Source organism: Trematomus bernacchii, unplaced genomic scaffold, assembly GCF_902827165.1.
Source record: "Trematomus bernacchii unplaced genomic scaffold, fTreBer1.1, whole genome shotgun sequence".
In the NCBI taxonomy this organism is placed as follows: domain Eukaryota; kingdom Metazoa; phylum Chordata; class Actinopteri; order Perciformes; family Nototheniidae; genus Trematomus; species Trematomus bernacchii.
The window spans coordinates 567,966-592,715 of NW_022987942.1; the positions used below are offsets into that span (position 1 = coordinate 567,966).

Below are 24,750 nucleotides of genomic sequence, written 5' to 3' on the forward strand. Positions count from 1 at the left end.
CCAACGAGGGCGAGGGCCTCCCCACCGGAGGGTGGGGGGCGGGCCGGAACGGGCCGTCGTCAGGGGGCCGCAGAAAGCAGGGTCGCTGTGTTACGACATGGGGTACGGGCGTGAAAAACCCGGAGGAAGTCCTCGGGAGGAAGGAGCCGTGTCCCCGGGAGGAGGGAGCCGTGGACAGGGGAAAGGCCAGACGGAGCGCCGTCGAGGCGAACCGTGAGCTGCGGTTAGAGGAGAGGCCAGGCAGGGTCCGGGAGCGCGCCACCCACGGGCCGAAGAAGGCGCGGGCGACGTCCGAAGCAGCTGCCGAGGCGAAGGAAGAGGCCAGACAGGGTCCCGAAGCGCGCCACCCACGGGCCGATGAAGGCATGGGCAACGTCCGAAACCGTAGAGTCGAGGCGAGACGGGGTCCAGAAGCGCGCCACCCACGGGCCAAAGAAGGCGTGTGTGACGTCCGAAGCCGCCGTCGAGGTGGTGAAAAAGCGAGAGGGTCCACACGAGGCCGACCAGACATGGTCGAACCTCCTCTCAGGCACCAGAAAAAAACTCAAAAGGCTCGTCCTGTCCATGAACAAAAACAGGTGGGCGAAATTGTGAGAGGAGCCACACGAGGCCGACCAGACGTGATCGAACCTCCTCTCCGGCACCGCAAAAAAAAACAAAAAAAAAAACAGTCGGATGTCGATAGCCGCTGGGAGCTGCCAGTCGTTAGCTGTTGCTAGCTGTCGTCGTTAGCCGTCGGTAGCAGCTAGCTGTTAGCAGTCGTGGCTAGCCGTTCTCGACGGCCGGTAGTCGCTGTCGTCGTCGGCCCCGGAGCCTCTGCCAGGCGGCGTGCCCCCACCAGGGAAGGTGCTGCAGCGTGTAGTGGCAAGCACCCCAGGGGTAAATCGCGGGGCGGCCAGGAGGAACCGGCTAGCATCTTTGGCCAAAGCGCGGGGCTCAACACTAGCCGAGTTAGCTAGCGCAGCCTGGACATGCAGCCGCATGTCCCGAAGAACCAGCTCCATGAGGTAGAAGTCGGGTCCCTCCATACCTAGCAGGTCGTGCATCGTCTCCTCGTAGTAGGAAGGCTTGCTGCCCTCCAGTGCCGAGACGAAGCGGGAATGGTGAGCGACGTCCTCAGCCATTCCGTGGGGCGCACCGAGCCTCAGTCTGTGCGCACGTGGCAGCCACGGACGTCTCCATAAATCTCCGGCATTTCGAGAAAAAGTATGTTTTTTGCCGTGTTCGATTCAGTCTCGGAACCTTCGCGAGACTTATGTCGGGGTCACCAATGTAGTGCCGAGAAAAGGGAGTCGGAGGCGGTGCATCGAAGGTACAAATCTGGCTTTATTGAGCAGCAGAAATGCACATGCTGTCGGGTCGCAGCCCGAGAAGAGAAGAGAAAGCGAAAGGGACACACACACAGTAGGTACCCCAGAGGTACCGTCAACATATATGTCCGTGCGGAAACAATACCCCCAACCTGTAGTTCCTGGATTGAATTATGTAACCCCGTTAATTAGTGATCACTACAATGTATTATATTATTGAGGGAGAATTGTCCGGGGCTACAGAAAAAACATTCGGGGCTAAAGCTCCGGATGCCCAGGCCAGGCGACGCCACTGGCTTGGCCAATGCTCTGATTGAAATGCCCTGAGTCTTACATCATGTCTGAGGATCAAGGGTTAGTCTGTGTGACTTTTATGTGAATGTTTTCGTTTTTGAGGTTCAGCTTTATGTGTCATGTTAGCCGATCCATCTGTCTTTGTTATTTAGTATTGTCTCATCTTTTTCACAAACTTTTTTTCCCATTTTGTTGCATTCTTCTCTGAAGCACTTTTAGTGGTTTACCACATATACAAAGGGCATTTAATGTGAGACATATGGGGTGGAATAAAGACAGGGGCTCACATTTGAACCATTTATTCTCTGATCAAAGAGGGAGCCGTAGAAAAAAAACATCAATCCATGCAGTTTAACTGGAATTTTAATTCAGAGCGGGTAAAGCTTCAAGTGACATCTTTTTAAAAGACTCAAATACCCCAAAAATATTAAGCTTTAGAAATGTGTCATTCAGACGGTAAACATCAGCTTTATTAAACTCCTTTATCTTTTGCTTCACTGCTGTGCTATTCAGCAATTTGCATGGACAGGTACTTACAATTAAAATATATATTGACATACTTCAGTCCAAAAAGCTTCCTGAATCCAGTCCGGAAACTATTGGCTGGCAGATATTTGTAATCCCTCTAATAAAAGCAGAAACACTTATCTCACAAAAACAGACACAACAAATCAATCACTCCTGCAGCAGGACGGTTGCTTTGTCATTTCACTCAAACGTCTTCTGTCTGTGCTTTAACCGGTCAAAAACTCTGTCAACTGAGAATTCTTTGCAAATATTCAAAGAATGAATGTAATTTTAAACATATTTGCATAAACAGTAATTATCATAAGGGTCAAGGTGACATTAGCCTGACCAACAAAAAAAAGCCCAACAAATCCAACAATGTGGGAGCTGTAGCTTACAGCTAACTGGTAACGGCTAAAAGCTAACAGGTAACAGATTACAGTTTGCAGGTAACAGCTAACTGGTAACGTTAAACGGCTAACAGCTAACCCATAAGGGCAAACAGCTAACTCTTACATTGTGTCTTGGTGCCCCTGCTAGCTTTTCTGTCAATACATGTACACTGAATATCGTAGCTTTTTAGCAAATATTTAAATACCTCTGAAGGTCACATTTGACTGTTAACCGGATGACTCGTGATTTAAGTAGACTTTGATAGATTGATCCATGTACCCTGAGGTTGTCATTGCGTTACATTGAGTGTTTGCTGAGCTCTTTGATTGGCTGAACCATTACAAACTTTTAGGCTTCTGTTACTCAAAACCTATTTTGCTGCAGTATGATCTTTATTTGATTAAAATGTAATCTTTAAAATCAGCTTATCAACCAGCATGGTGTGTTTCAGTTGTTGGCTCAGCCGGTCACAGGTCTCTGTTGACGTGTAGCTTCTTGTCTCTGATGTGCTGGAGGAGGATCTTCCCTCTCTGCTCCACAGTGTGGATGAGAGTCCTGAGGCCGCTGGCACCACCCTGGCTGTCCCAGAACTCCCTGTCTGTGTACAGGGAGCGCAGCAGAAGACTCTCCAGACAGCCTGACTGCAACACCGACACTGCATTCTCTGGAAACCTGACAACAAACACAGCATTATGTTTGATGAGTTATAGATTCGATACAGCTGCACATGTCAAATCCTCGAGTCTAGAGGCTGTAAAATGGTGTTGGAACACATTTTTAGAAATTCCAGATACATCTTAAAACTAGCATTGGTTTGCTCACACACATTTCGGTGAATTTCATTGCCTCTCCAGGAACCGTGCCTGGATGACTGCTGCTTCAACTGTGTTTAGGAAGACCAGTGTCCAGTATAATATAATTAAAGTCAATTAATATTCACTGAATCATGGGCGTCACACAAGTGGGCTGAACGAATACCAAAGCGCTATGAACCCAATTTGAACAGATCTTTCTGTGATTGAAATGTAATAAACAGATTACAAGATAAGAGGATAACAAGATAACTACACCATGATGGGGATATGCGAAAGGTCTAAATTCATGCTTTGTCAGGAACCAACGTAAGGACGTCAGTGATGACAGGAGCCATCCCAACTCAAGCAGCGTCACACTCATTTCTCGCTCAAGTTGAAAAACGTCAACTCTCGCTGATACACAAATAAGTTACATAATTCGCATAATTCGAGTCTTTGCATGGACTTTAAATCTAATTACGGCTCAATCGTGAAACATTTCCTTACATCAGTGTTTCTCTGTGCCTGCGGTGAGCCCAGAAGAGTTTCTGACGTCTGTGTGGTGTAGCGTATTGAGCCTGCATGATTGAATGAAGCAATAAATATCTAAAATATGCCCCCCCCCCCCCCTATTTTAAACATGATAGCCTATCATTTGTACTCACTCATCAATGCCCTCGACCAGCCTGAAGTTCAGGTTGTTGGCGGACTGCTGCGGTCTGCCTGCGTTGTCTATGAACACCAGTCTGGAGGGATCAGCCCTCCTCACCTGAACACACACGCACACGCACACGCACACGCACACGCACACACACACACACACACACACACACACACACACACACACTCACTTTCTTTGCTTCATTTGTTCTGTTTTTAATTCAGTAGGTGAACCTATATGTTCATAAAATAGTGTGTGTGAGCTTAAAGGTAGGGTAGGTAATTCACTTCAGAAATACTTTTTGTTATATTCCATGGAATGCTCTTAACATCCCGATAGCAATGAATACATTAAATGCTTTGACAATTAATATATTCAAATATGTCATCTGTGGAAGCCGTGGCGCTGTGAAAACCCGGCCCGGCTAAAATAACTGGATGGCCTACCTGCCTGTCAGCCTTCCATCTCGTGCACAAACTTATCTCGTGCCCTCATTGGTCATGTGCGCGTTCGTGTGTGTTGGAGGAGGGGCTCTGTAAGGAAGTCTGAAGGAAGGGGCAGATTTTTTTCGGATGCGTACTTTCAAATTCGAGCGCACTCGAGCTGGTTTCTCCATTCTTACCTACCCTACCTTTAACTGTGTGTATTAAACTAAAACGGAGCATTTTCTGTCAGCTCTGATTTTATTTCTGATTCTTTAAACTGTAGTTTGTGCTCATGTGTTTCATTGTTGGTGTATGTTTGGTCGTGCAGTGAAACTGTTCCTCCGATGGTTCCTCTCTCAGGTGTGGAACTTCTCAACCTGCTGCCACATTTCCATCCCACACTGGAATACTAAATACTCATTCTGACTCTGGTCTAGCCTTTTGGAAACTGAGCCAATATTGACTTAGACCTGCATGCCTCATGTAGGACTTCTGCCTGAAATGAAAAAACACTGAGCAGAAAACTAATTTGATCCTAAATATCTTGGTTTCTTCTTTTCTATGGTCACATTGTTCTGTTGTCTTAGATAACACACATCTTATTTATATTTATTTTCGCTTGTATTTATTTGCATTGCATTTGATATTGAGGTATACTAAAAGAAATGGAAAGTAATCAGTTGACATTCCTTTTATATTGTGACTTTTATAGTATGATTAAGTTACTGATTACATTTGTACAGGTCATTTGTAATTAGAACATAATACATTTGAATAGTAACCCTCCCTGTTAATGACACCAGTTCTCTCTCTCTTAATGTGTTCTTGCATGTGGAGTTGAAATATGATCAGTATTGTGTGTAAGACATACCAGGATGTGAACCAGCAGCAGTTCCTTGGTGTTGCCACACTTGGTGTACAGCAGGTTCTCCACACAGAGGTCAGTTGGGTCGGGTTCAAAGCCACAGCAGTACCTGTCCAGCCGGTCATTTACCTGCAGCAACACACAGAGCACAGGGGTTAGCCGGGAGAGACTGAGGAACTGCTCGGCTTGCATTGCACTGCTTGTCTCTGGAAGGAGCCAGCGGCGCTGGGATTGTTTTCAGCTTGTTAGCGTGTCAGGGACAGATTGTGTCACCGTAATCTGTGCAACATGCAGTCACTAGACTAAACAAATATCTAGAAGCTAGGCTCGGAAAAACTCAATTATCTTAATGTTGTTTGTTTTGTCCACCACTTTATATGGTGGTTGGGCATTATCTTCAAGATAGATAGATAGATATATACTTTATTAATCCCAAATTAGGACATCTAAGGTGACTTTGACTGGTTAAACCATGATCACACTTTAAACTGATTTCAAACTATAAACTGAGACCATTTCAAACATGTAGACTGCTCTGAGCGTCCATCGATTTCCCCTCAGAAGAATCTGCCTGTTAGCAGTCTGCAGGAGTGTACATTTCAACTTCCACTCCAATTGTCACCTTATCCAGAGTGTGCCTATCCTCCCTAGGGTGTCCTCCCCTGCTCTGGTGTTTGTGAATGATTCCTTCACGCTGCTCCTCTGCCTTTGGTGTTCAGTTTCCTGCTGTCACAGCCCAGGGAGGTGTTAACAGAGCAGATAGGAACAAGTGTTTCGAGGCACTCATCGACTCAGCAGATCAATAGGAAGCTATTAGAGCTTGGCCCTGTAACAGGGAGCGACCTCTGGCAGCGAGGGGAAGAGAGCTGCCTCATGGGTTATCATATTCAACCCTACACACACTGTAGAGGGGCTTTGGATACACATTCTGTCTTAGTGTGCAGGCAAAACTAAATAGGACAAAATGACCTGGTGGTAAAATCAGTATGACTGCAGTTCTATACAAAGGTGCAAACACAATTGTCTGTTCAGAGGACAGTATTAGTTTATTATCATATAAGACAAAGGAAAGCAGCAAATCAATTAATTCATTAAATAATCATTTGTCTTGACCTGAATGATCTGATTACAACAGACTCTCTTTTATTTTAAGTTTTAATACGTGTAAGATTTGTGTCAGTGTTAAAGAGGTTGGAAGCTGATTAATTACACTTCCAGATGTATTTTCAGCATCTGGTCCCTAACAACAGGTTCAGAGCTCATTGTTTGGACACTTTCCCATTATATACTTGATATATGATTTATAAATGAAATATGATTGAGTATTTACTCTTAAGTACTTCAGTCAGCCAAGATAAGAGCTGTTCGATTTCTCTAGATGGTAAGGAAAGGAGCTTCAATGCCTCTTTAAAATGTCCCTAAGCATTGGATACACTTGACCACCTTATATAAAAGGAAAAGAGATAAGGCCTGTTCCACAATCAATCCCTGCTGCAACATTTAAAGTGATGCACCATTCGGACATTTACGAAAACAAACAAGACTGAGAAATGTAGATCATGTTACAGTGCTTATTAAGCATTTTCAATCCTATGCTGTAACCTTAGGAAGTTAAGTCATAATGCTTTGATCTTTGAGCAATAGAGTGCCACAGTGACGCGTCCTAAAACCCTAGTCTATCGATTAGATTTATGATTCGAAAAAACGTTTTTTGTCGAAGGAACCGGAAGTGGTAAAATGCTAACATACTTCCGGGTTTTAGGACGCGTCACTGTGGCACTCTATACGTTAAACCCATAGGAGAACGCTCATTACTGTAAATGATCACATCATAATAATGTTGGATCCAGTTAGATCCTCTTAACGCTGCGGGCGTCCTGATGAGTTCTTCTTCACATCCTGATATTTCACTGTTAAGGAAAAGTGGCTGAAAAAGACATACTGTCGTGCCCAATTGTTAGGGAAATTCAACCGCAACCCTTGTTTTGTTCTATAAATACTTCCCTCTGTTTTTGGGTTGGCGCTGATAGGGACTTCATCATTAGCTGTTGACAGGGGCTTAAACACAGAGTATCATGATATACAGTCTCAAAGTTTTGTGAACGTTTTTGCAATTTTGTAAAGTTACAGGTTTTTTAAGACACGACTGGCCGAGCTCAAGAAAGGGATCATGGTGTCTGAACTGTTTAAGGGGGCCGATGCAAACGCACTGTTTTTGACATAAGATAAGAATATTGTTTGACATGAAATGAATAACCTTAGCTATGCATAGAAAATACAAGTACCAATAAAATATCATCAATCAATAAATCAATATCAACATCAATGGATTTCCATTACATCTCACTTGATTTGGTAGCATAAACCTGAAATACCTGATGTTTTAGGCATATGACTCAGTAATTGTGTTTTGTTTAACCTGTTTTAACATTTCAGTGTTTTAAAAAATAAATATTGTACTGAGAGCTGATATTCTGAATTAGTTTTATATTAAAGTTGATACGTTTAGAAATAGTACAAGATTTGTTGGGGTATATCTTCTTTAAAAAGTTTTACCTGTGATCTTACAAGGTTTTTAAGCTTTAACTCCAGTTACAGTAGGGTTGTTTTTGTTGTTTCATTTTGAAATCCCGTTAGTGTTGTTGTGGCAGCCATTATCAATGTTAATCACCATTCAACCTGCTAAAGGCCCATTGGTTTGTGTTGAGAGCAATTTGCAGGCTGGCAGGAGTGGCTATCACAGCTGTAGCCAACTTGGGGATCAAGCCTGTGTCCTTATAAACCAGCATTTTCCTGAAGCACCAGCCATGCCAAAGCAAGACAAAGGAGTTTCGTAGACAGCAATCTATCACATAACCATTTTAACTAGAACTAAACAAATATGACCCATTATGCAGACATCCAGTTGAACTCTTCTGCTCCACTTCAATGTGCTAGGTGACGCCAGCATTAGCTGCTTACAGAAACCTAGCTCCTTCAGCTTACTTTGAATTGACTGATTTGCTGGACTAAACTTCAGTCAAACATGTGTTTCTGTATAATCCAATTAAATTACAATACATTTACTTACCCAGTTCCAGTATGTCTCCCCTCCTCCATAGCTCATGGTGATCTACTGTATGTAGACTCTGTCCTCTTTTCTCACTACCCCAAATCCCTTTAATTTGAACATGCCACTGTTCTGTGTAGTACTGCTGTCACTATGAGTCATGTTGTGTGTGTGGTCTTCTGTGCACACATGTGGGTACTGAGTGTGGTACAGAGCTTACCTGTAATAAGAAGTCGAAGAGAGCCAGTCTCCCCCACTCTGGGTGGTCCACTCCCACACAGGGCGCTGTCTTCAGGTTTGCTTCACTCCCACAGTGGGCCTGCAGCAGCTTCTGGTACCTGGCCCACCTGAGCGGTACTGAGTTCTGGTCATTGTCTTTATCAGCCAGGTGTTTAATGTCTGGATCCCACCACACTACAGGTCTGGGTGTGCCGCTGATATATCGGTACGGTAAAATGTCACTGTGGAAGGTCCTCAGCACAGCAGGGAGACTCCTGTTGAGTCCCAGCACCCGGTCCAGGTGGAAGGAGAACACTTCAAACCAGTCGTCAGTGCGTTTGACCAGGGAGCAGAGCCCCTGCTGGCAGCGCTCACTGTGGGTCTCTGCATGGCTTTGGGAAGGTGGATCACTCTTCTGTGAGGGAGAAATACACTTTTACAACTCTTTACATTTCGTTTTTATTTATAAAACACCTTTTTGTTTTAGACACCTAGCCCAATACCTGGTGCCTCAGGTAAAAGCTAAGAATATTTTCGTTGGAATGGCCTCACTTTGTAGATACAATTTGTATATGTAAGTAAAACAATCAAAAAAACCTTTTAGCCAGCAGTTAAAGGGAAATATTGCCTGATATTATGTGGATAATACTGAAGTGTGCGTTATATTGACAATGATAGCTGATGATTCCAGGCAGTGGAAGCTCCTCGCTCCTCAACTGTAATACTCTGTCACGGTCCAACCCATGTCTCTGACTCCTAATGTTACCCGGGTCTAGTCTAGAAAACTGTAAAAGTGTTGATTTAATTGTTAAGTTTTGTATGTTTACAGGAACTGGTGCAAAAACCAGGCAGCTTCCAAACATCAGATTTTCAGATTCTTCAATCAGATGTGAGTGTGACTACAGCCACAGTTCACTCCGTCACAAAGTGGAATTGGGCCTTAGTTTCCCCTTTTCCCTGTGTGTGCCGTGGGTTTGGCTTTCCTTGCAGGCAGCAGGCTCAGCTGTCCATCATCATCCTATCAACACAGCATATCTACTACAGTCCTCCAGCAACTGGAGTTTCCTTGCCAGAGTATTTTCCTGTGTTTTGATGCTAATATTTCTCCTTGTGCTACCAGTGGATCATCAGCTCACCTGCCAACGGACCCTCCCGACAGCCTGCTTGCTTCTCCCTTTGCCACACCATTAGGCTTCAAGCCTCACCTGACTGCCTCCCCTTCCATACCTCCACTATCCTGCCATATCTAGCCCTTCCCTCATCTCTTGACTGAGTACAACCTCTGTAAATCTGTAAAACTTCATTCCCTCTCGAGTCTGTGTTCTGCGACTGGGTCCAGTTTTTAGAGTAACCTTAACACAGCTGCGGTGAAAACTGCACAGCGCATCACTAGGACATAGCTGCCAAAAAGAGCTACATATATAAAAACATATCATCTACAAACAGTTAATTCCAAACAGTGTATCTGTGTACCTGCTGGGGTGCAGGAGGATCCAGTGCCACTTGGAGCACCTGTCCATGTGCTGGCACCCTGGCCTTACTGACCACCTGGCCCCCTGCCAGGAGCTCCATCTTCTGGATGTCCTCCTTGCTGAGCCAGGGCTGGAGCTCTGGGCTGACCCTGATCCTCCTCCGGTCACTGCCTGGGAAGTCCTGCTCTCTGAAGCTCCGACACCAGGCGCCCTCCTTTTTCTTCATGGCTGTCTTTTGGTTGGACAAAGCCGAGCCAGGATTCTTTTCCTTCTCTTCCGAGGGATTGTGTTGTTTTTTCAGATCCCTAGAGGACTTTTTCACAGCCTGCCAATCCTTAGCGACTTTGCCAGATTTCCCAGAGTGATTTGTTGCTGGTCTGTTGTTTTCCTTGTGATGTTGACCTAGCTTTGCACTTTGTATTGGTGTGTCTGCTTTCCTGTGCCATCTGGCTGCCTGTCTGTGTGCAGCCTGACTGCCATTTACCCGTGCAGAGTGCTTCACCACAGCACTGTGGTCGCTTGGCTTAATTCTATGTTTTGGCCCTGTGTTGTTAACCGCAAACCAAGAGAGATTGGCGCCTGCCAATTCTTTTCGTTTTGAAGCAATGCCATTGTTTTTATGTTTATTTCTGACAAAGTCTGGGTGACCTCTGTCTTTTATGTTGTTCTTGTCCTCACGAGCAACAGGTTTAGCTGGCACTGAATGTTTAAATGAGTCTTTTGGAGAGGGTTTCCAGGTCCTGCTCTGGATGTGAGTGAGTTGCTGCTGGTTAGAAGAAACAGGGGGTGAATTCATGTCTCTGGGCCTGGGTCTCAGCTCCCCGGTAGAGCTCAGGGCTCGGGACGACCTCCAGTCCATGTCAGAGCGCGGCAAAGGACGGGGCAGGGTCATAGCCATCACAAAGATCGCGAGGAAGAGGAGGAAGAGGGGAAAGAGGAAGAGCAGCCCCTTTTGACCACAGCAAAGTTTTGACCACATGCGCCAGGCCTGTGAGAAAAAAATAGACAAAAAGAACCATGATTATAACGGGGTGGTAGCATACATCTCAAAGATAGCTTTTGCACAGGGGCTAACCAAAGGCTGCACTGAGAGCAAATGAGTCACACTGAACATGGGGAGGGAGCAAAACACACTGTGCTGAGGAGTGAAATCACAACAGACATTAACCTTTGAGAATTTGCTGACAGAGGGAGCATAGCTTAAACATCAGAATATAAAGCTTGTTGAGGCCTGCTCTGTGTTTCTTGTCATTTCCAGCGGAATAGGACTTATCCAGGTGAGACTAATATAATTGTGCTGTTCATACATGCAATGCACAACAAGAAGAAAAAGCCTGCCTCTGACTGCTCCCCCTCCCTTCCCCTATTTCTGTGGATGCAGAGTGAAGGAATGTTTCACACCATTGATATGTCTTCCACATCTCAGTGCTGTTAACAACTTTCCCATGTCCCTACACCTGTGAAAGTATTCCATTATTATTTCCAACAGCTGGAATGCCCTGAACCTGTCTCCCACACTTTTTTTTATAGGAGCAGGATCCCAATGTGAGACTCAAATATATATCTTACCATTGTTAACATCGTTTTACTATGTCATGGTGAGGTGGTCCACCAGGTGGAGGTGAACTCTGGCAGCTAAAGTACCTTGTTAGGAGTTAATGAAGTCATGTTACTGAGTCTTTGCTGCATCACACTAAAGGAATGGGATTATTGCTGAGAGGCTGCTAACCTCTGAATGCTGTATGTCTTTCACAGCTAATCTGAAGATTGCCTCTGTCTCACTCCAGCAGCATGAGGAGGTGGTAACACTCACATTGCTTATATTTCTTTACCTTTTCAAAAACAAAAACCTTATATCTACAACAATAACTTGATGAACAAATTAGTGATGGACAGAAAATGATAAGTAAACTACTTTGATTGTCATGTAATTGCTTAGGGTGTTATTGATTTACTTGTCTCCCATCTGCAGTCCCTCCTGCGTTAAACATTTTTCAAACCCAGTTTAGATTTGGCCACGGCCACTTCGGAATGGCGAAAGCGTTGATGTACATCTATGCGACTGAGTATGGATGTTTGATGTCCCCTTCTCAACAACTCTCAAGTAATCTCACGTCTATTCTGGCACTACATTTGATCAATTTACTGTTTATCAGACTACAAACAGTTAGATAACTACCCTGTCCTGTTGTCCCTGTCCCTCACTTCCTGCCGTGTAAGGCTGTTACACACCGAGCCGATTATCGGCGTCGATAGATGTCGGGTTTTTCGGCCGTGCCGACACCTTCCGCCGCCGATTCGACATGTCGAATCGGGAGGCTGTCGGCCAAAGAAATCACTCTGATTGGCTGTTCAGCTTAGCGAATCAGTGCATGAGAAGCGAAACGGAAGTGAGGGACCCAAACAAACTATTAAGAAGGCAAATCTGAGATTTTATTTAACTCCAGCTCTCGACACAGGTTCGGGAAAGCCCCATGAGCTTCTCGCTGTAGAGTGAAAATGGAACGCACACACTATTTGTTGTTTGTTATATCACGCAGTCTGTTCTTCTTCTCTTGGTTATCACGCAGTCTGTCTTCCGGTTGTTGCCTCTTTTGAATGACGAATACACACTACCGCCGCCTGCTGGTAAGGAGAGTTATTGCCACTCACGCATGCGCAGTTCGTACGTGCAACTTGGCCGTCGGCTGAAGTCTTTGCGGTGTGTTCCAGTGCGAAACATGGCCAAGACGCAGGAGACGTGAGGCGACGTTCCGTCAGAACGTGTTCTTTGGTGTTCTTTAGTGTCAGTTTGGTGTGTAAGAGGCTTAAAGCCTCTCAAAGGTGGGGTAGGTAAGTTTGAGAAACCGGCTCGAGATACACTTTTTGTTATATTCCATGGAATGCTCTTAACATCCCGATAGCAATGAATATCTTAAGTGCTTTGACAAAAAATCCATAAAAAAATTCATCTGTGGAAGCCGTGGTACTGTAAAAATCACAACCAATCATTTTAGCCGGCCCGGCTAAAATAACTGGATGGCCTACCTGCCTGTCAGCCTTCCATCTGTGCACAAACTTATCTCGTGCCCTCATTGGTCATGTGCGCGTTCGTGTGTGTTGGAGGAGGGGCTCTGTAAGGAAGTGGCAGATTTTCTCCGGTTGTGTATTTTCAAATTCTAGCGCACTCGAGCTGGTTTCTCCGAAATTACCTACCCCACCTTTAAAGTGGACATATATATATATATATATATATATATTTGACAAATATATTGTAGGGCCATACCTATATAAAACATGTCTGTGAAGTTTTTTTTCAAAATACCAAACAGATCATGCATTTTAGCCATGCCTCATTTCGCTCTATTTGCTCTTTTCCAGCCCTGTTTTTGCAGGGGGCTGATTCTGTGACGTAGCTTTAATGCAAATGAGCTTCAGCTGACCAAGCCCCCCTGCAGGAGAGGGGAGCGTGCTCTGATCAGCTGCTGGGCTCTCATAAGAGGGGGAGGAAAAGAGAGGCTCCGTCCTCCGTGTTTTATTCTTATATTATTATATAGAGTCGTTATTCATTTGTTTTAAAGCTCAATAAATAACAAAGAAGACCTTTGACCGGTACTTTTCTAATTTTGTCCGGAAGATTTAAACTTTAACGGACATGTTGACCGGCGAAAAAAAATCTAACTGAAACTCTGCCGCACGGTCCCCTCGTCCCTTGGAAGAGGCGGAGAGGTGGGTGTTTGTCATCTGCTGGTGGACTAACCGGAGAGAATTACAGTGAGGGAGGGATTACATTGAATTACAGCAGCAGGAGCAAACGCTTGCCTCAGGGAGGGAGAAAAAGAGCCAGAGCGGAGAATAAACAGAAGGGCAACCATGGCAACCATGCACGGGAATTCTTCTTCGCTGCTTTTGTGGCAGACTACAGCGCCACTTACAGGCCTGGTATATGTACTACAGAGTCTCCAGCGCTTTCGAGCGGCAATGGCCGTGGCCCAACCCCCCATTCCCCTGATAGGTGGAGAGTTGCCCATATAGGCGGAGCACCCCTTTTCTGACGTCAGAACAATTCCAATCTGTATCAGCTCCGTTGCAGCCCCGTTTTTAGAGATTTGGGTATGGAGGAAAAGAGAGAGGGTTGTGTTTTCTGACACTTGGTGAGTTCCCTGACACACCGGGGACACATATTCATGTATAAAAGACAAAACTGCATTTTGCATGATAGGTCCCCTTTAAGGTAGGGACACACCAAGCTGACACCAAATAACTGACACAGACGGACCCGACTGTTGTCTCGCCTCGCGTCTCCTGCGTCTTGGCCATGTTTCGCACTGGAACACACCGCAAAGACTTCAGCCGACGGCCAAGTTGCACATACGAACTGCGCATGCGTGAGTGGCAATAACTCTCCTTACCAGCAGGCGGCGGTAGTGTGTATTCGTCATTCAAAAGAGGCAACAACCGGAAGACAGACTGCGTGATAACCAAGAGAAGAAGAACAGACTGCGTGATATAAACAAACAACAAATAGTGTGTGCATTTTCACTCTACAACGAGAAGCTCATGGGGCTTTCCCGAACCTGTGTCGAGAGGTGGAGTTAAATAAAATCTCAGATTTGCCTTCTTAATAGTTTGTTTGGGTCCCTCACTTCCGTTTCGCTTCTCATGCACTGATTCGCTAGCTGAACAGCCAATTTGAGTAGGGCGAGAGCACGCTCATCGTCGGCCTGACATCCATCGACGGCCAAAATCGGCTTGGTGTGTCCGGGGCTTTACACACCAAACTGACAACTTCCGTGGGGGGTGAGTGGACTGCAGCTCCAGAGACGCACCTTCGTTAGCCGCTTTAGCAAATCCTGCTCCAAGACCTTACAGCAGTTTTGGGCAAGCTGAATATTTGTGTGTTGGAAAGTTACCATATAATCAAGTACTGCACTTATGTTGTTGTTATTATTATATAAATAATAATACATAATTATATATATGATGTTGTTTTTTATACTTGTTTCCTAATTTATTCTTCTTAAATCCATGTTAAATTAATATTAAACGATTAGATAGCTCTGTATAACTTTGATCGTCACATCCTCCTCATATTTTACATGCGCTATTTTCGTCAATCTACTTTAAAAAGATGGCTGTGACTGGCTGTCAATTCATGACATTCTGACACTCTGACGCTGCGTTGATGCTTCTGTCATGCTGAAGTTCGCCATGGTCAAATCTTTACTGGGTTGGTAATCGATAAACAAGTCTTTCTTGACCTCCTACATATCCCTTACTTGTTTTGACTGAGCATCCCTAATAGGTGTCCAAGCATGTACAGCTAAGTGTTGCTTATTGTGGAAGTTTGAACGTGAGTGTGTTACCGATACTGTGCAGAAAACTTACCAAGACATGGCAAAGGTCAACATGAGACATGCTATAATTGGAACCACACTCTTTGTTGCAAGTTTTTATTACAATGAGAAAAAATAAGAAATACTGTAAAGCCACATCATACAAACACCAGAAGAGTTGTGTGTTAATGCACACACACCTATTCCCCGTATAACCATCCCTCCTCCTGATGGAGCAGGTGTCTAAAAGCTGTCTTTCCTCTCTCTTTTTATATCGCTGTTCTTCTCTTCCAGCTCAGGGCTGCAGGAAAGTATTCAGCATTATGTTGAGACATGCAACAAGTTCTGCAGCTAGCCAGCTAGCCTCAGGAGAGGAGGAGTGCAGGGGAATTACATCCAGGAGGAACTTATTATGAGTCACACAAACAACTATAAGAGGATTAACATAAGAAGCATGCCCCAAGGGGGAATCCTGTCCAACAACCGCTGGAAACAAGCCATCAGCTTGGGAGTGATTACAAACACTGAGTTATATTTCTGAAAGGACTCAAAGGGCAGTCAGTTTATATTTTGCCAAATAATTTAGGTGCAAAAACAGGCTTTCCTAAAACCCATAAACAAATCTTCATGACAGAAAGCCTGACATTGACAACCCAGTTACATTTGAGTTGTTAAGTCTTAATTTCTTAAAGATAGAATAGGGCTCACTTCATCATATTCCATCTTTCTGTTTGACTGGCAAAAAGTCGGCAGGTGTTACCAATTTCCTCAGAGACACTTTGGGCAAAGGCAATCACTTACTCTTGTGCAAAAAAAAATGGACAAGAATGTAGTCAAATAGGGATCACTTTATTACAGGGTATGGTTGTATTATTTAATTTGTTGCATCCTCATCTCAGACTTTGCACCACGCATCCAGCACTTATCGTGAAAGACACAATGCATTCACATGTATGAAAGCTACGGTAAAGAAGATAAGGCAGCAGTATTGTCTGGAGCAGGAGCAAACATGCCTGATGCAGATCTATACATTACATAGTTGTGGAAAGGCTGGATGTACTCAATCAAGAGGACTTCCTACGATATTCATTCTCTTTCTCACTTCCCCAGCAGCCTCTAAATTTGACCGAACACATTTTCCCATGATCCCCAACAGCCAATCACTGTGCAGCCGTCACATTTTAAATCTGTTCTCCCCTCTCTGCAGTTAGTGGTTCTTTCAGGCTTCATGGCATTGAAGTCCACTCCAAATACCTCTCCTTTAAATTACATCGTATAAAGATAGGGTCTAATTGCCAAAGACTATTCAAACTTCTATCAAAATAAGTCTCTCCTGATTAAATGATGATCAGATGTGATATTAGCCTTAACAGCATTTAACATGCACCCAGCTGCACACATGTGGACAAGCCAATGACTTAGTTAGCATACATAAAAAGTATACAGTACGGACATCACCCTGTGTGTGCCTTCAGATAATTCCATTTATAGTATTTGAATGATGTCCTGTGGACAAGCGTATATCTAAAGATCTCACAGAGAAACTTTGTGAAGAGGAAACCTTACACTGCTCTTCCTGCCCTGTGTCCCGTCAGCAACTCTCTCCTAAGAAGCAGTGGATGAAATTACCAAGGTGACATTTGGCATGGGTTAAATGATCCTGCTCTTTGTGAGGAAAGTTAAATGTTTCTGTGGTTTCCAGGCATTTTTTCATCCTCCAAGGGAAGTTGTGTGGTTCTTTCTATGGTTTATCAACCTCTTGTGTTAAAGCCTTTGTACATTTTTACCTCTTCTTTGGTGGTGTGCATTTGGGTCTTGAGCCTTGTATCATAGTAACAGTTTATAATGAAGAGCAGTCTTTAGGGAGGGTTTAATCTATTACAATTAGTGAAGTGTTTCAAAAGGTATCGCTGCTCTGCTGAACAAATCAATGCACTTTCTACTTCAGAATGTTTATCACCAAACACTGTATAGACCAGCCTTCCATTAAAGCCTCACACCATTATTATACTGTATATCATAGAGTCCATCAGTGATCTTTTACTAGAACCATACTTCAGTTTTAACAGCCATGCTATCAGCTTTGTGAGGCAATGCTAACATGCTGAGGTTTTTTATACCCTGGGCAAAGGAATAAAGGTTGCAGTGCTTTATGTTCCTCATCTCTGTGTGTGGAGTGAAGCCAAGACATATGATCACATTTCTGAAAGTAATTACTCTCCATATGTCGGCAATGGGCGTGCTCATGTGGTTGGATATGTTCCCAATTGCACATTCCACAGTTCTCCTAAGAGAAAGGTGGAGCATGATCTAGAACAGTGATTCTCAAATGGGGGTACGCGGACCCCTATGGGTACGTTGGGGTACTGCAGGGGGTAAGTGAGATAACATTTAAAAAAAAAGGTTAATTAAAAGAATACCATGCATGATTACAAAAATAATCATAGTACAATAAGTTAAATAGAAAACACCATTTTATATAAAATATTCCTAGAACCACCAAAGGTTCAAGATCCGTTATTGTGCTTAACTGGTTCTTCTCTGTTTGTGGTGTGTGGTCACGTTCTAGTCACTTTGCTCAGCGCTACTTCTTGTTACAACTTTTATTTGCCGTACTCGCCATTAACTGTTATTGCTCAGGTTAATCTCGCCCCCCTCCAACGTAAGCGTGAAGTATTGGTTCTTGCCGGGCAGCCGAGTGGGGCCAGCTAAGAACCGGGTTTCGGTACTGAGAGCCGGCTCCGCTGCGGTGGAAACAGGAAGAACCAGAGCTAAATCAGGCTCTAGCCCAGAACCACGCTGAGCGGGAAGCCAGTTGCAATATTAGATTATAACAAATAGACATTGAAATGGTTAAAACGTAGCAGCACTACAGCAGGGAACATGGACAACGGAGAAAAAAAGAAAGCCAAAATTGAGCAAACAAAATACCGTCAATATCAGGAGGCGTATGCTTTGATGGGATTCACGTCAACACCCGCCCCAGGCATTGTGTTTTTTCTGTTGGGAGAAACTAGCCAACAGCTCGATGAAACCAGCGCACCTCCAGAGACATCTCAGCACCAAACACCTTTGTCATGTTGGTAGGCCAGCGGAGTTTTTCAAGTACAAAAAAACTAGTACAGATCCTCGCAAGAGATGATCAAATCAAATCAAATCAGGTTTTATTTATAAAGCACATTTAAAAGCGATTTTTGGTCGAGCCAAAGTGCTGTACATGTAATAAAAACACATTACTACAAAACACAATAAACGACAATAAATTACAACAGATATAACTTATGATGCGAAAAGCCTCCACAGCATCAGCCAAAGCACTGGAGGCATCGCGGTGTCACTGCTCATCGCTAAAGCACTGGAGGCATCATATGCGGTGTCACTGCTCATCACTAAAGCACTGGAGGCATCGCGTTGTCACTGCTCATCGCTAAAGCACTGGAGGCATCGTATGCGGTGTCACTGCTCATCGCTAAAGCACTGGAGGCATCGCGGTGTCACTGCTCATCGCTAAAGCACTGGAGGCATCGCGGTGTCACTGCTCATCGCTAAAGCACTGGAGGCATCGTATGCGGTGTCACTGCTCATCGCTAAAGCACTGGAGGCATCGTATGCGGTGTCACTGCTCATCGCTAAAGCACTGGAGGCATCGCGGTGTCACTGCTCATCGCTAAAGCACTGGAGGCATCGCGGTGTCACTGCTCATCGCTAAAGCACTGGAGGCATCGTATGCGGTGTCACTGCTCATCACTAAAGCACTGGAGGCATCGTATGCGGTGTCACTGCTCATCGCTAAAGCACTGGAGGCATCGTATGCGGTGTCACTGCTCATCGCTAAAGCACTGGAGGCATCGCGGTGTCACTGCTCATCGCTAAAGCCAAAAAGTCGTACACGATCGCTGAGGACCTAAAACTCCTAAATAGTGTCATTGCAGTGTTATTACATAGTTTGTTTATAATTGCACATTTTTTTCAGCTACGTGTTTTTTTTTAACCCTTTCATGCATTGTGGTCACTACATTAGATACTAATTAAATGCTTTTTGCTTCATGCATGGGGTTTTGCATGGTATAGTTGCACATCAGGCACCACAGTGGATTTTATTATAATATTTGTGTATTGTATTTTATAGTTTTTGCATAATATATCATTTTGTTCATTGGCTTGTTAAACATATATTACTTAAAAATCTGTTTTTTTAAATATCTCATGCATGAAGATGAAAATATCCTTAGTTTGTTGTAATTCATGCATGAAGGAGTTAATAAATCACACACTGATGGAACATCACTATATTGTAATTATTTATATAGGCCTTTTCTATCAAACATGTTCGGGGTCGGTCAGGGGGTACTTGGCTGAGAAAATGTTTCAAAGGGGGTACATTACTGAGAAAAGTTTGAGAAGCACTGATCTAGAAGATTTGCGTGGCCAAAAATAACCAGGGCTGACATTTTAAAATAATTTGCTGACACACAAGAGACACACTTAATATGGGTGTTATTCAAATTACATTTATAAAAAAGATAAAATGACACTGTGCTAAACATGAAGACTATCATAGCTTGCAGAACCACCACTTATTCCTTGAAACGTATTACGTTTACATTCCAACCCCTGATATCGCACATTTAGGTAGGAATCTACCTCTATCTTTGTGAGACTATTAACCTTTCATGTCTGACTTCTCTGCAGTAGGCGACTAGGTGTTCACTGTGGCTGTTATGTAGTTTTGTGCATAGCCAAATACATCTTTAAAGTCTGTTTCCCATATCTCCACACTCAAAACTTTCATCTGTCCTGTGCTGGCATATACCATGTTAGAGCCATCCCTGTGTTTAACTCTGAATGAATCGAAGACTTAGGAATCCTTGTTTCCAAACTCCAGTGACAAATTTACCAAACCTGAGTTGAGTTTGTTCCCTAACAGCTCATCCCGTATAAATGGCGAAACACCGGAGATGGTAAACCACGTGGATGGCACTGAAAGCGGTGTGACGGCAATATTCCCATTGAATAAGGGGATGAAACCCTCTTTAACCCTCTGAGACCCCACATAGGACATAACTTCCTTGCCATACCTCAGTTTACTTTCAAAACACTAAAAGAACGTATTCCAACTTTCAAAAAATGTTCGAGCATGGAATTATACCGGCTCTCGTTTCAGTACACAAAACAACGGAACTGACTGAATCATGAACACCACTTTGTTTAATCTCGAGGCAAACAACACACTGTCAAGTCCTACCGGCTCACTGACAGCCAGTGGCGGCTCCGGGGTATGTCTGGGGTAGGCTACAGCCATACCAAGAAATGGCTTAGCCCCACCTTAGCCCCACTATGAAAAATGATGTTAAAGTAAGCAAAAAGAAGTCCGCCAACTCGCGCCGAGTAAATTGCACAGACAGAAGCTAGTAAGATTGATTTCAGTAGCCACTTGTCTGGAAATGCCGAAGACTAGAAACGGATTTGAAAACTTTTGTCACGTAGTGATCGTCTTCTCAATAAAAACATCTTTGCTAATGTCTTCTGGCCAATCAGAATCACGATAACGGCGTGGTGTTGTTGCAGGAAGTCCCGACGGAGAATAATTTTGCGGTGGAACTACTCTTTATACATCCATGGATACAACATTATGTGTTGATATAAATCAACACGTAATGAAATAAGACCCCACGGTTTGATGATTGATAGGTGTGTGGGCTGTCTTTCATTTTGACACACAGAACAATGGGGGCTATCCACCCTTATCCACAATGTAAAGTAATTCACACAGCCTCGTTCCTCTTCTCTCTGTGAGGAGCAGCAGGTTCAGCTTTCAGAACAAAGTAACAAAAATGGCATTAATTTTTTTAAATATGTCGTGTAGTAATAGATTTATTTATTTTCTTCTCAAGAGAGTACCAGAATTTGTATTTTATGTTAGTATTTCAAAAAATCTCCTGCAGGGGTTGGGTTTTCAGCATGTCAACTCTTTCACCTGTGGGGAAATTGCAGGATTGGCTCCAGGTCGCCCTTTTTCTTACTACTAAGACAAATGTGCCTTTTTATTTCATACAGTTCAATTTTGATTGAGACAGGGAAATAATCTAAACCTCACGCGTGGCATTTCACTGTCAAGGGGCGCGATATAGCGTGTATGTAATTACATTGCAAATACTGACTTGAGCCCCACCACTGTATGGGTTAGCCCTACCATAGATTACCCAACAAAAATACTCTGGAGCCGCCACTGCTGACAGCCAGCAGAATCTCCTCCACAGCAACACTGTTATCCTGCGGGACTACGGGAAAAGAGAGAATAATAAAACAGGAGAGCAGAGAAAAAAAGGGGAGGGACGATAAGAGAAAAGAAAAAGAAGAAAGAGGAGAGGAGAAAAGTAAAGAAAATAAAAAGAGAAAAGGAGAAAAAGAGAAGAATGGGCAGAGCGTTCTCTTGGTTGCCATGTGGCGGTGGAAAGCATGAGTCTGTCTGCTCTGCGTCTGGAACTCATTTTAAATGTGAGACTATAGGGACTGCTCCAAAGACAGATGATAGTCAGGAGATAGGAAATCACTGTTTTGACTTGCCACCAAGCTATTTTCAGCCCTCTTTGCAAAAACTGTGCAGATTGCAAATGTCAAGCAACAGAGGGATTTGTTCTATAAATATTAACATTGGATTACCATTTGCACAGGATCACAGAGCTTGTGCATTTTCTTTCCTTTTGATTTACTGAAATGAAAGGAAACAAGTAGTGATGACTGTCCACAAATACTTTTAAATTAAACATTTTGCATAAACAGCCTCATAATAAAATGGTTAATATCACATGGCTATTCTGCAGAACTTTTGCTTTATATTTTGCTTATCGTGATTTGAACGAATACGTGTTAATTGCAGATGGGCACATTAACCTTGTTAAAGCCTAAAGGTAATTGAATAGTAAAGGATTTTTAAACTTCTTCAACCGAATAGACATTTGTATAATCCTGTACAGCAAAACTGTATCACATATATTTGTATACTCTTTTTTGACTTGGGTAGTTCTCAGAAAGTAAAACAAATGAAAAAACGTGTTGCTTTCTTTTTGGGAACTTAATTTGTCACTAATGTTTTTATTGTCATCATGCCTCTTGCACACACAATTATACCCTTAATTTGTAAAATGCATAAGTCTGGTATGATCTTTTCAAATTAGCTAAACACATACAGATGTGTTGTCCCTGGTTATATTATATAGGCTTAAATAACACTGAGGAAATACATGCACGTTTCACTGCTTTACACTGCTTAGGTTAGCAGAGCCATATCTGAGCTCTGCTTACTCAGCACTTCGCTCAGTGTCTCGGCTTGTTTCATGCTGCACGGCTGAAGGGGAAACGTTAGTCTGAAACAGGCTTACCATGGTTCCTAAGCCCGGCCGAGGGCATTCCACTTCAGCCTCTTCAGGTAGGTTTAACGCCAACACATCCCGTGGAGCGGAGCCCGGGGACCCCCGACAGTCACTGGTCCTGAAGTTGTAGCCGCGCGTAAGTCACTCAACTACTTTATTTTTGGGGAAATATTTCCACAGGTGTCTAAGCAAAAAGGTCCTCAGCTGCACAGGTAACATCAGCGTACTGTCATTATCTTTGCTGCAGATTTAAGTTTGATGAGCAGGCTGTCGCGAGCCCAGCCTCCCTCCCGCGGGAACCCGCTCCTCCACGCGACCGTCTGGGAAAGTGATTTCAAAATAAAAGCCACTGTGTTTACGGAGGGACGTAGTGAAATATGAGAAGTCTTCCCCCTCCACATCATAGCGTCCTCACAGCTGCAAGAAAACTTAAGGAAGACCTGACAAAGGAAAGACTCTCTCGAAACGTTGAGGGACAGACAGACAGACAGACAGACAGACAGACAGACAGACATGACAGAAAAATAGATGGACAGATAAAAAGATAGGCTATATGGCTGGAAAGACGAATGGACAGTGGTGGACTGTAACTAATGTACTGTACTTAAGTACAATTTTGAGGTAGCCTACTTTTACTTCACTTGAGTATTTTCATATTATGGTACTTTATTATTTTACTTTACTAGATTTTGGAGGCATGTTTTTACTTCACTCCACTACATTTATTTACAAATGTATTTACTAGCTACTTTGCAGGTATGGATTTATAATACAGAATATAAATCAACTAATAAATCATAATGTATTAACAAAGGTTTAAAAGCTACCCAGCAGTATATCTATCAGTGGCGGCTGGTGCATTTTTCTTCAGGGGGGGCTCTACCAAAATGTAAGCAAACCAGCGACGTGCAGTCAGGGGAGGCAGAGCCTCACCTGTCATACTCCAATGTAACAGAAAAACAACTAAAGAAAAACTAAATAGTAATAATAATAAAATGTCTCCACTGATCTGTGTTGTAAGTGTGATTTCTGTATGATTCCAATCGCTTTTTATTGTCAAAATCAGCAAATTGGCCGAGCTCCGCTACAACTACATGGGAGCGATGAGGAGTGAGGCAGGGACGAGCTCTGCCTCACGTAAGCCCACAGCAGCGCCATATAGAGAGAGAGTTATGACAACGGAAGTCCAAAATGCTTGATCGTCACGTGGTTCAGAGAGAATCAATAGTTCCCCGGACAGTTCGTGGCGGGACATTTAAATGCATGATTACCGGAGATAGAACTACGATTTTTGGTAATAAGTAGTGAATAAAGGTTTTGATTTGCAATATTTATACAACATACCGATATGTGTATGTATTTACATCAATATGTTTTAAAAATAAAATAGAATCTGCTAATATTTATGGGTAATATTAGGAATAGTGTGAACAGCTAGTTTACTAACATATACATGTTAGGCTAACGTTGCCTTGGTTAAAGAGCCTGTTGCTGTTGTGTATTGCTTTGAATTATTTAAAACAAATATTATCTTCTTAAACAGGTATGGTAGTCAGGAGCATCACTTCCTAATGTTTATTGATATATTTAGAGGGAGGGGATGGCAAGGAATGCTTCAAAATTTAGATTAGATTAATTTCTACCATTTTTTAAATTCATGGTGGTTTCAGTAATCCCATGGTACTTGAGGACATAAGTAATCTAAATGATTAATGTAATCTTTATGATTTTCAGAAAGGACAGGAGACCAACAGGTGACTATCAAAGGACTAGCAGCAGCATGATTATGACGTTAAATGTGTTGTTTTAGGAACATCCATTGTAAATACATGGAATTCAATAAACATTGAATACAGTAGCATGTCATGCAGTTTGTCTGTGCCTTTTCCTCTGTGTTGTCCTGGCATATCGTCTCCACCATGGTTTGCTGTGCTGCCTGGGGATGCTCCAATCGTTCCGAAAAAGGAGTAAGAATCAGAATGTACGGCTTCCCCACTGACACAGACAGGAGGAAAAAATGGCTGGCTCAAGTCAGCAGGAGCAATTTAACAATCAAAACAGACAACCGCAACA

The 24,750-nt window shown here is 43.4% G+C and overlaps 1 protein-coding gene across 1 annotated transcript; it reads right to left on the reverse strand.

Annotated features, from left to right (window-relative positions):
* Positions 1 to 1,887: 1,887 nt before the first annotated feature.
* Positions 1,888 to 22,977, reverse strand: gask1a (golgi associated kinase 1A). The gene is made up of 6 exons (XM_034115552.1): positions 22,687 to 22,977; positions 9,991 to 10,977; positions 8,519 to 8,932; positions 5,256 to 5,378; positions 3,964 to 4,067; positions 1,888 to 3,176 (listed from the first exon to the last, which is right to left on the reverse strand). The coding sequence occupies exons 1-6, from the start codon at positions 22,687 to 22,689 to the stop codon at positions 2,972 to 2,974; spliced, it is 1,836 nt and encodes a 611-aa protein (XP_033971443.1). The 5' UTR covers positions 22,690 to 22,977; the 3' UTR covers positions 1,888 to 2,971.
* Between the last annotated feature and the right edge of the window lie 1,773 nt (positions 22,978 to 24,750).